This window comes from Coturnix japonica, chromosome 2, assembly GCF_054131305.1.
Source record: "Coturnix japonica strain WE chromosome 2, WE-NBRP24, whole genome shotgun sequence".
Taxonomy (NCBI): domain Eukaryota; kingdom Metazoa; phylum Chordata; class Aves; order Galliformes; family Phasianidae; genus Coturnix; species Coturnix japonica.
In genome coordinates, this window is record NC_140664.1 from 55,260,983 (window position 1) to 55,273,516 (window position 12,534).

The 12,534-nt window shown below is 42.2% G+C and overlaps 1 protein-coding gene across 3 annotated transcripts in view; it reads right to left on the reverse strand.

Annotated features, from left to right (window-relative positions):
* The window catches only part of TMEFF1 (transmembrane protein with EGF like and two follistatin like domains 1), a 115,616-nt gene that overhangs the window by 28,805 nt on the left and 74,277 nt on the right, over positions 1–12,534 (reverse strand). For all 3 annotated transcript variants that reach the window (XM_015855183.3, XM_085539831.1, XM_085539830.1), the window contains exon 4: positions 8,095–8,121. In XM_015855183.3, coding sequence (XP_015710669.1) covers positions 8,095–8,121 — 27 coding nt within the window. The remainder of the gene's footprint in view (positions 1–8,094; positions 8,122–12,534) is intronic.

Below are 12,534 nucleotides of genomic sequence, written 5' to 3' on the forward strand. Positions count from 1 at the left end.
ACAGACAACATGGTGCAGCTGTAAGTGTGCTCCAAGAAAGACTCCAGCCTTTGAAATTCCATTTTTGGCATTGCAGATTTAATAAAATGATGTCTGGACTATTTATCAATGAGGTGCTTGAAGAGGTTGAGTTTGAAGTTGGTATCTTAATCACAGCCCAGCAACGGCAATGTTTGTAGAGTGGTTATTATAATGACAGTGCGTGCAGAACTTCAGGATGTGCAAAAGCAAATGACTCAAGGTGATGCATTGCAAGACTCCCTACCACCATTGCCCTTGTTATGTCTCAGGTATTTTACTCATTTGGCATTGATAACTTCTGTGCATAATGATGCTACGGTAACAGTGGGGAAAACTAGCAAGAGCTGGATCAGCTCCCACTGCAAGACCCTCCAGCTATAGAATATAAACACCAATTCCCTTCCTTCAAATATGGCCAAGCTCCTTGTTTTTCCAAAGACATGACAGCTTTGGCAATAACACTAGTGAAATTATGCACAGGTGGAAGATGATAGAAAATGGAAAGGACATGAAAGTCACTAGATGTCAAAGAAGATGTCCTGCAATTTCATAAAGATGCCAAATGTAGTTCTGTGAGCCCTAAAAGGTCGCATAAGAAGAACCTGCTCTCATTTCTTATCTGTCATCCTGCACAAGAGCCAAGAGGAATCTGTTCTTCTGAGCCATTACTGTAAGCAAGCAGTGGCCCCTCTAAAATCCCTGCTAAGGAAAAGTCCTCACTGACACAACACCAGGACATGCAAGGTTCTTGTCTCTGTGTTGCAGAACCTTTGGTGAAATTATGGCAATTCTTGGAAGTCTTAGTTTGGTGTTAATTTTACCTACTGAATATAGGACCTCAGAAATAAATAGCGCTGTTGGAAGTAACAGTGATACTCAGTGACAAACCATGTGATGGAATCAGCACTTACATCTCTCTAAATCACTCCCCATTATAGAAATATGCCTAAAAGACATGATGCTACTTCCTATCCAGGGTGTTAATCACCATCAAGCTCCTGCAGTCATATTAAAATACATTAAAATAAATCAGTAGGATTATCAGAAATTAAAAAAAATAAAAATTATTTGAGGTTCTAAATGGTGTCTGTTTATACCACCCTGACTGTGTGACAATTATTGGATAAGTGTTGTCCCCAGTGAGGAGAAGGAACAGATGGCAGCCTGCTAAAAAGCACATACTGTATATCAATTTATTAATTACTAAATGCAATCTGCTAGACGTTCATCACAAGATACTTTCCCTATTAGGTTTCAGAGGGATTAGAAATTCAAAACAAATTATTTCAATAATAATTAACTTAGCTATATGTATTGCAAGCATGTTATTTCCTTAGCATAAAAGCCTGAAATGATCAGATGCCATCTGTCTAACCACTACTACATCTTCTCTTTTTTTATGTATCAAAAGTGCATTCTGCTTAGTTACAGATATTCTCTGAACAACAAGAATAAAAAATGAATGTCATAGGCATAGCAGGACAGCTAGACATGCTACACTTGAAGGTTTCTTACTAATCAGTGGGACCTGTCTCTTCAAGGACACTGATGTGCCTCTAAGAGGCTAGCTTGAAAAGCCACTGGCATCTGTTAAATGTATGGTGCCATACATAACACATGCTAACAGTTTTTAGTGCATCCTTGTAAAGGCCTAACTAGACCACAGAGTGAATATCACCATCAGCATTTGCTGGTTTTATTAAATTAAGAAACTAAGGGAGAAATGGAGCAAGAGGAAGAGCCTTTACTTGGAGGAGACAGAAGGAACCACTCAGAAGTTCACCTTTAGCAAAAGACAGAACCTGGGGACTCAGAAGAAATAAAGGTCTCCTTCAAAAGTTATTGCACTATGTCTGCGTGCCAGATGGAAAGTACTACCAAAGAAAAGCCTTTCAAATAAGGAGTACTGTGAGATGAAAGCAGATTATCTTTGTCCAAAATAACCAGCTTTGACTTCATAAAGCAGAAAGCATTCCTTTCAGAATCAGTGGCACAACACTTCTACTAAAAAGATAATGTGTGAAGGTAATTCTGAGCAGAATTTAGAGTTGCTGGTAGAGCTTACAGTTGTTTCACTACTACTTGGGCAGTGCAGCAGTGAGATCTCTTTAGAATATTGACTGAATAATGAATTAAAACAAGTCTGATGACTTCTGATCATTGAAGTCACTTCAGCTAAACGATGGGGTTTCTGCCTGGCTAAGAGTCCCGGCTGCCAGCAATATCCATAATGAGCAGGCATGAAAATCACTAAGATGACTGTTTCTCTATGGATCTTCTTGGCTAGTATGAAGTTGTGCAACTAAGGAAAATATATATATATATTGATATAATTAATATATATATATTACTTTGAAGGAAACACTAGAGAAGCCCACCCTTAGTGACATTCATGTATTCTGGGCTGCATCAGAAGAAGGGTGGCCAGAAGGGCAAGAGAGGTGACTGCTCCCTTCTACTCTGCCTTCATGAGGCTCAATCTGGAGTACTGCATCCAGGTCTGGGACACCCAGCACAGGAAGGATGTGGAGCTGCTGGAGTGGGTCCAGAGGAGGGCCACAAAAATGATTAAAGCAGCTCTCCTATGAAGGAAGGTTGAAGGAGATGGGCTTGTTTGGTCTGGAGAAGGCTGCATGGGGACTTCATTGTGGTCTTCCAATATTTAAAGGGAGATCATAAACAGAAGGGAAATTAAGTTTTGTTTGTTTTTGTTTTTGTTTTTCATGGGTAGATAGAGATAGGACAAGGGGAAATGGTTTCAAACTAAAGGAAGATTAGATGTCAGGGAAGTTTTTCACTGAAGTTATGGAACAGGTTGACCAGAGAGGTTGTGGATGCCCCATCCAGGTTGGATGGGGCTGTGGACAGCATGAGCTGGTGTGGGCAGCCCGGCCCATGGCAGGAAGCTGCAGCTGAATGGTCTTTAAAGTCTCTTCCAACAAAAGCCATCCTGTGCTTCTATGAAGCCTGTCCAAGTTAATCTCCCATAGGCGGCTTTACTGGGTCAAGACAGTTCTTTTTACTGGGAGAATATGGCAGGTTCCAACAATAATAAAATTTTTAAAAGGAAAATTCATGTTGGTAAAAAGAAAATGTGGCATGTGGGCAAGCAATCTATCTCCTTTATGCATGCATGACAGTTTGTGTTCATCAGTTTTTGTGCCCTGATCTATCAGTTTTGGAACTACATCCAACAGGCCAAATAGCGTTACAATTTACTTCTGGCAGAGATAAGCATGAATCTGAGACCGTGACTTCTCTTTCACCAGTTCTGCCTCAAACAGTAACAAATCACACATTAAAGGAAGTGGATCAGGAATCATTGTTATGAGTGTGCATTCTTCAGACCATGGGCATTGCAGAATACAAGATTATAGCTCATGTCATAGGATCCCAAAGTCATCATGAATTAAGCAACATTTTTAAGGCTGAATCCCCCCTCTCTGATACTGTTTTCTACAGGGGTGACACATAATGGCAGAACAATGAGTTTTTTGATTTCTGAATTAACAACCCATATTCTTCTTAGAGGTGGCATCAGGATACTCACTCCTACAAGTAATCAACAGCTTGGTTTTATAACCATAATTTTTATTCTGCTAATTGAAGGTTCAGACTTCTGGACTGAGCAAAATGAGTGACTTTAATTGCAATTCTTTATGAATACTGTGCCATCAGAGCATATGAAATGGAAATCACTTATTGAAAAAGTCAGAGGGCAACTAGACAATTGTGTTGTCCTTAGAAGTGATAGCCTTTCACTTTCATTCAATTGTACTTAAGAAATTCTCCCACTCCTAATTCCTTTCCTGAAATCTCCTGTCTTTGCAACAGTAAATAAGATTTGGGACAGAATGTGGATCAGTAGTTTCACAATTTTTAGCATTTTTATGTCACATGACAACTTCTAAGGCAAGATTTTGTCTGAAGTAATCTTTGAGGAAGAAGGTTTTTTCCTTTTTCTTTCTTTTTTTTTCTTTTTTCTTTTATTAATCAGTTTCCAATGCACTTTTTTGACATTAAAATGAATGCATTCAACATTACTCTGCTTTGGAGTATGAGGGAAATTCTGCATGAAGTCAAGTTTCAGAATCAATAATGAGCTTGCAATGCATCTGGAAAATGAAACAGAACAATGTGAACCACTGGCACAAATCTCATCTGCACGGGAGGCACACAGCTAATTTAAGCAGTGCAGAACTGTCACCAGCAGATCTATTGCAGTAGATCCTTTCCCAGTACTTTCTTTCAGATTTAAAAATCTACCAGCAAATGGTACATCTCCTGCACATTAATGGCAGTGCTTCCTGAACATGTACAAGCAGCTGCACTCATCCATTTGGTGTGTGCCAGCATCACTGGTGCACGTGCAATCCCACTAATTGCGTGTTTAAGAAACACAGCTAATACTGATTCTGTGATTAGCATCTGGAAATGTTAATTCTAAGAAGAGAACAGAAACTTCTAAACCATTATTTTCACACACTCACAGAATCCTGCGCTCTTACCCTTGCATTTTTCCTCTTACAGTGCTTCTTACAAGCAGCAACTGCACCCAAAAGGGCACATAAATTCCTATTCCCTACTTGTGCACCCTTAGCCAAGAGTCTGCTATGAAACTGTAAGAATGGGGTGATTATTGTATCTCAGCAAGCCCTGGTTTCCTTTGGAGGAAAAAGGAGAGGGCTGTGCCAGGAAGGAGCTGTGCTGAGCTCCTGTCAGTCTGGACTTTCTCTCGCTGGGATCCCAAACAATACTCTTTCAACCTCAAATGGTTCAGCAGCCTTTTAAAAGTTTGTCTCAATTCTAAATTTCCTTAGCTTGTAATACTTCTTTGATGTTTTTAATATCTCCTTGTCACATTTTTACAGTAACTTGAATAATGGTATAAAAACACTTCCAGATATGCAAACACTCTGAGTACAACAATCTTGATTTTTTTTGGCCAGAACAGAGTTCGGTAATCAAAACAACAGTGGGTTCCATTCTGTGAAGGATTACTCCCAGACACAGAAAATGTCTCAGCGCACTGAAGACAAGGTAAGTAAGTGTTCCGTAGAGGCAGTATGCCCAATACAGTGAGAAGGGGAGACTGGGGCAGCAATGGTTCTTAAAGAGAATCACACAATCCTTAGACTTGCAAGGGACCTCTGAAGGCCATCCAGTCCAACTCCCCTGCAATCAACACCACAGCTAGATCAGGTTGCCCAGGGCCTTATCCAGCCTCACCTCGGAAGTCTCCAGGGACAGAGCATGAACCACATCACTGAGTAGCAAGTTTCAGTGCCTTACCACTCTCACTGTAATTTTTTTTTTTCCTTATATCTAACCCAAATCTACCCTCTTTAAGCTTGAAACCATTTTCCCTCATTCTGTCAAAATGGACCCTGCTACAAAGTCTGCCACCTTCTTTCCTGTAGCTCCCCTTTAGATACTGAAAGGCTGCTAACAGGTCACCTCACAGCCTTCTCTTCTTCAGGCTGAACAGCCCTGTCTCTCTCTGCCTGTCCTTATAGGAGAGGTGTTCCATTCCATGGATAATTTTTGAGGCTCTTTCCTGGACACGCTCCAACAGATCCATGTCTCTCTTGCACTGAGGATTCCACATTTGGATGCAGCACTGCAGGCGATGTCCCACTAGAGCAGAGGGGCAGGATCACCTCCCTCAATCTGCTGGTTGCTCTTCTTTTGATGCAGCCCAGGATACTGTTGGCTTTCTGGGCTGCAAGGGCACATTGCTCTCTCATGTCCACCTTTTCATCCACCTATACCCCCAGGTCTTTTTCAGCATGGCTGCACTCAGTTCTTTCATCCTCCAGCTTGTATTGGTGGTAATGGGGGTTGCCCTCAACCAGGTGCAAGGCCTTGCACTTGGATTTGTTGAACCTTATGAGGTTCACCTGGGCCCACTGCTCAAGCCTGTCTAGGTCCTTCTAGATGGCATCCCATCCTTCTGGTGTGCTGACTGCATCCCACAGCTTGGTGTAATCAGCAAATTTGTTGAGAGTGCACTCAACCCCACTGTCAATGTCACTGATGAAGACATTAAAGAGTATTGGCCTCAGATCCAATCCCAGCTACAGAGAGTATGCTGCCCCTTTTTTATAGAACACCCAGACAGTGTAATTACTCACATGGGGTGAAGGGGTTCAGACTGAATTTATTCCATTCTGCCTGATGCAGATCAAACCCATATATTCCACTTCTAAGACAAGACGCTGCCCACTGCTGCAAAGCAGCCTGAAGAGCCCACTGAATCTCTTCAGCTGATGCCATCCTATTTTGCATACATAATTAAAATTCAAGTCTTGACTAACAAAGCCTCTCTGAAGAACTTATCCTTCTAACCTCCAGGCTGTCTCCTTCTTCCTGCTCCCTTTGTACCAGGCTCAATAAATATTTTAACTGAGAGCAGCTACAACAGCAGAGGCCAAGGGAGATGCAGTTTGGGATTCTCTTACCAAGAGACTATGGGTTTAGTCTCCTGCCCCAAACCAAGCAACAAATCTATCTGAACTTGTAACTTTCATCTGATCACTGAGCAGTTTAGCCAACAAAAGACAGCACGTTCTGTCCTACTTTTCTTCAGACTGTTCATAAAATTACCAAAGAATCCCTGCAGCCATCAGTCATCTACTTCAGACCAACACAGAAAAATTTACAAGAGACTTTAACTGAGATCTCTGTACCCGATTGGGGAAATACTACAAGAATTCCCAACATTCCCAGCATTCAAGAATCTCTAAAATCTGTAGCAAAAATAAGTCAGACATGGGCTAAATTACTGTCATCCGTCTCCTCTAAGAAGTGCATTGTAGTACTGAGACAAGCAACTCTTGTGTTATTTCTTGGAGGAAATAACAAGCTGGGTAGCAAAGTGGGAAGCAGACAGGGCTGGGGATGGAGTGGGTTGCAAGCTCAGAAAAGCATCAGAAGAGTCAATAGTGCAGGTAACAAGAGGCAGTACTTGAGCAGGAAACTGGTCCCAATACTCCAAACTGTGTTAGAAAGGTGAAGGCAACTCAACATCATGTCCTTGGAGATAGGACCTCACATGAGCTGGTGAAATAACTCTTCAGACAGCCTTAGCAAGCACTACTTAATGCATTTCTCATGGAAGCAACTAGGCTTAGGTTTGGCCCCACATGCTGCCTATCTGCCTGTGCTTGGACTGTGCAGAAATGGTGTGGTGAAAGCAGGCATCATGCAGCCCCTTGCCGATCATACAGGCCATTAGGAAATAGATACAAAAACCTAAGGTCCCTGAGAGGTTTGAGGGAATATTTTGTTTGGGTAATGTGCACTTAAATCAAGGTGTCAAACACAGTGACTTGTATACGCTCTATCAGTATTCACTGCAATGCTTCACACAAACAAAACTCAAAAGCAAAATGGCTTTCCTGTGTCTGTACCTGTATCTCACATTTTTCATTCTATATGTATTCTTTCTACTAGCATCAGAGATAGAATTAAATAAAATCATGGGTTTTTTTATCATTGGAAGAAAGTTAAGATGCGCTCAAAGACAGGGACGCTTCCATTAGTACCTGCTGTGCTACTTGCCTTCTTTGAACACACAGCTTTGAACAGGAACATTTAAAATATTCGTTAAAACATATCATATTGTAATCTTTATATGTCTTTGACAATGTGTTTGCCAAGGATAAAGTGAGAAACTGACATTGCAGGCACTGAGGAAATGAATGCAAGAAAACAAATTTACTGTGAATAGACATTTTCAAGAGTGAAATAAAGGTGAAATACAGCGGTTTAGTAGAGATCTAAATAGCACCCTACATCGCTGGCAATACCATTTCAGCGTGCATGAAACAAATGAAAAATGATTTAGGTCATAACTGAAAGAACAACATTAGTCAAATGCACAGTGCAAACTGTTTCTGCAGAAATACCGTCCCGAGATGCTCAGAACACAGCATGCAGGCTTGTTTACAAGTTGTTATACCTTTTCCTTAATTCTTGAGGCACAGCAGCACCTCACATAAAGCAGGCATGGATACATGTATACTAAAAAAGAAAGCCCGAAAGTACATGTAACCGGGGTTTGGTACTCACCTCCTTCTCCTGACCCAGAGCCGTTATCTGAAAAGGAAACAGAAGTGGGGATGAAAAAGAATAAAAGAAAGCAAATGAAAATGTTGCTCCAGGAGCAGCTGTTTGTTAGCAACTTGTCACTGTAAAACATTGTGCAGGTGTTACATTTCATGAGCCAGCTGTAAAAACAAACATCTTGCATAAAGGCTGGCATTCTCTCATAAGGTTGGTCATGGCCTATTGTGTCAGGACAGTTTTTGTTCAAAGAACAGCAATGCTTGGTACTGAATGGCTTTCTCAGCCTTTTTTTCAGCTACAGAGTTGTTAAATCTAAAATGGATCAAGAGAATACAGCTTGATTTTTTGAATCTGTTTATGAAGGAAAGTAGGTTTACCTACCGGCACACGAAAGAGTAATGCGTAAACAACCGTGCTGCAGAAACAACTGATCCTCAAGGTAAAGTTGGTTTAGGTCATCTATCTATAAAAAAGCTCCTCTCAAGTGAGCTAATCACTCTGTGTAAGGATGCTCTAACAGCATAATTATTTAATTGGCATTAGGCTGACTGGATTAGCATCAGATGAGTGACTTTGCGTAGCTGCATTGCCTCTACATTAACAGTTTGAGTACCTCCTCACCAGCCCAGGCCAACTCACTCCTTTTCAGAGTACTGTGGTGAGGGCACAGGGATGTGCATCTCGCTGTCCTCAGCTGATGCTGCTGTGAAGACAAACCCTTTGGAGTCTTTCTTTGTTTAAGAGAAGTGAGAGGAGAGGCTGGGATGGCAATCACTGCCAGCAAATTGCTCTTCTCCTTGGTTAGCTCAGCCTTTCTGGAAGATGAGAGCTTTAGAGCACACGCAGAGCTCATCCCACACCCCTCTCCTTTCATGCCCAGTCTGATGGCAGAGGAGGTAGCTGAATGCACTTCCACAAATCCAAAAGAACAAGGAAAGCAGAAAGAGGGAGGGGGGAGGGGTTGTACTCCCACCTACGAGCTCATTGCTCACAACAGAGGAAGAACCATAGCTCCATTTGTTCAGTTCCCCCCCTTCACCTCCTCTTTAAGCAGCTATCTTTCTAAGAATAATTCCCTCTAATGTGTGGAGGAAAGTGAGAAATTCCACGTTACTGGGTCACTTTGCACATTAAAAATAATCTCCTGTCACACCGAGTATCAGCAACAGAGACTTTTATTTCCCCTAGCCTAAATTCTCCTTTCTTTCCTCCTCTACCACTGTTCTGTGCCTAACAGACTTTGCTTAGTACCTTACAGGAAATAAATGCAAAAAACAGAAGCACTCTTGTTCCACTCATAGTGACCCACTTTACTGACAAAGCAGACAATCCTATATAAAAATTCAAGCATTGAATTGCTGGAAAAAAAAAAAGAAAAATGCTTTATGATGTGTTATTGCTTCATTAAGAAACTTGAAGGAGTGTAATTTACTTGTGTAATGTCAGTATATATGCTTCTTTGAAGTGGTGAAATTGTGTCCTGAGCTGTTTTAGGGGAGGGGATGCTGACCTACAAATATGAGAAAGCTCAGTGTGCAATTCTTACAAAATCCAAAGGCTAAAATGCCTCAGAGGAACCTGAGTTCCTCTACACTTATGTTGTTGGCTCTCACTCCCCAGCAGACATCCAGCCCAAGGCAAGGAGCCGTGAGAGAAACATAAATGACAGAGGTGATGCTCAGCATTGTTGGGTTGACCTGTGGGAAGTCTTCAGGCAGCTCTGTGAAGAACATCCTAGGAAAGGGATGGATACATTCTTGATTTGCCAGCCTCACAGATCTTAACATATCATTAAAATAAAAATAAAACTGCTATCTTGTATAACATTTGGCATCAGTTTTGAGTGCTTCTCCCTGAGCTGGGTGCTGTGTTAGCATGCCTGTGTCCTGTGTGCTATACCAAGCTGGTGTTCCTGTGTATTCCTGGGCCTTGGCTAGGTTCTCCCACACAGCTGTTGGTTTTAAGAGTAGTATTTTCTGCAAGCTTAAACAGACAGGCAGCCCTGCTCTTTTTCAGGCCCTCAACCAATGCAGGATTCCAAAGACAGTCTCCATGCTTCAGGACCTGGCAGGAAAGACACTCAAGCAAGGAAGCTGGACAGAAGCACTGAGCCTCAGCTCAGTAATTAGGGAGAGATTCCCAGTAGGAGCAGCTTTTAACTCCAACTAGCAGGAAGAATGAACCAGTTTCTTCCTTTTTTTGGGGGGGGCACATGTTCCAAACAGGAGCACCAAGGATCTGCTGACAGCTTTAGAACAAGCAGACCTTTCCACTGATTCAAATGGCCTAGCAGTGCCTCCAGAATAAACTTACCAAATCCTGCTTGCGCAGGAGTATGCAAAGAAGTGCTAAAAGGTGGCATTTTTCTAAGGTCTGTATAAGAAACAGGTCAGTAGCTACTGTGTCTCAGGCAGAACTAAATACCTTTTGACATATTAGAGGTAAAACTGTATGCCATTCTCCAGGAAAAAAAGCAAAAATCTGATGTATTTGTGGAATTTGGGTACTGCGAGGATTAACTGACAGTTGAGAAGGGATTTCCAGCATCTGAACTTTGGCACTCAGGAGTTATTATACCCTTTATGCCCAAGTCCTGGATTTTCCCCTAAAGCTTTTGGGATATAGCTGGGTGTTAGGGGGGTGGCATATGTTGTGGATTTTTTTTAAATACAAAAAACAGCATGTGCCACTTCCTTGCACTAAGCAGATCTTGGTCTCTTGACACCAGCATTCCCAGAACTTCATTGCACAAATCCCACATAATGTCAACTATTTTATTCAGCTGCTGTCAATTACTGATCCTATTAAGCCTAACTAGAAGAGAGAAAGGGCAACTGCTCTTTCCACCACAGTTCCCTGTTAGCTGGCAGTGTATAGTCTCACTTTCCAGGCCAATATAGATCTGAGTGATGAGCAGCTCAGGAGGGACAGGGCAAGCTTTCTGCAGTTTAACACTGGTTTCACAGGAGTGCCTCTGGGTGAAGAGCACATGAAATCAAGAACTTATTATAAGAGCATCCCTATCCGAAGCAAAGGGGATGCTCTTGCAGCAGCAGATCAGTTAACTACCCAGGCTTCAATCCAGGGGCCAGCATTTCAGAAGACCTCTGAAGCCATCATAGCCTGCTTAAAGCTGTCAGCTGGAGTCAATCCCAATGCAGTGCCGCCACCCTGCTGCTGACCAAGCACACAAGGACATTTGCTGAGCTGGGTGTCAGTTTAGCCACCCCACACACCCAGTAGCTCAGACCTGCTCCCACAGGGCTCCTGTCCCCAGGAGCAGAGCTTCTGCTAGCAATTACCCCTGGTTTTGAGATCAGCAGAAGCTTTTGGGAAGGAATGCTGACAAGTCTAATTGCCAGCAGCTGCAAGCTCCCCCCCCACCCCCAAGCTGCTGGAGAGAGGCTGTTAACCTGTGCCTTGCCAGCCTGCACATAGGCAATGCTGGTCTTCCAGGGCAAAGTGTTTGCTATCATTTGATCTTTGCTTCCAAACCTTTTCCTTCCCAATGACAGACAGTGATGCTGTTCTGTCACTGGCTCTCCTTGCAGGCTGGACAGGAGAGCTCCTGCATGACACTGAAGCTAGGACTGTCTCAGACAGCTGGCAAAATGCACTTGTGTTTTTATAGCAGGTTTTCAGGTTTGTTACAGCTTTGTTTTAAAAGCATCACCATTTTTTTGAATCTAGAAGTGAGCTGCCTTGAACTTCTTCCACATCTTCTGCATAAGGATTAAACTGAGCTTAATATATTTCTTCTCAGGACAACATGGAATGAATAATGCTTCATATTAAGCCTCCAACCAATAAATAAATGAAAAAAATTCAGGATAAGGCTTTCATTACTTCAGACTGAAGAATGTGAAGTTGAAGCATCTTGGTAAGAGAATCACTCCTTAAATCTAACAGAGACATAATATCTGCAGATAACTTAATATTTAACTTTATAAATCTCAACATAGAAAGCAATCAACTGTGCCTTCCAAACCATACAGTACGCTATATATGTACCCTGTCTATGTGGTATGTCAAGGACTGCATTGTGTGGTTTCATTTTCATGTGCATACAGTGTAAAATTGACAGCAGTCAAAACGCTGGCTTTGTGCATGGGCTAACAGGAACACACATTGTTGGGAATAAATTATGCAGGAGTATTTTGTGTTCACTAAATTCATTTATTTTAAACCAAGCAATTAATTAACTGTCAGAAGGAGGCAGAAGAAATCAAGGGTCTAGGTGATGGTCCTTCTCTGTGCTGTGAGCACCCTGACTGCCTCTCTTCCTGGCTTCTTAACCCCATTCTAGCAGGCCAGTTTGGGATAAACTCTCGTAGAGGAACCTCAGGTGGCATAAGTGATGTCAGTGTAACACCATCCCCTCTGAGCTGCTGGAGACCTCATAACAGCTGCCAGATGGCTCATACTTTGAGAAGGCTGCAGTCC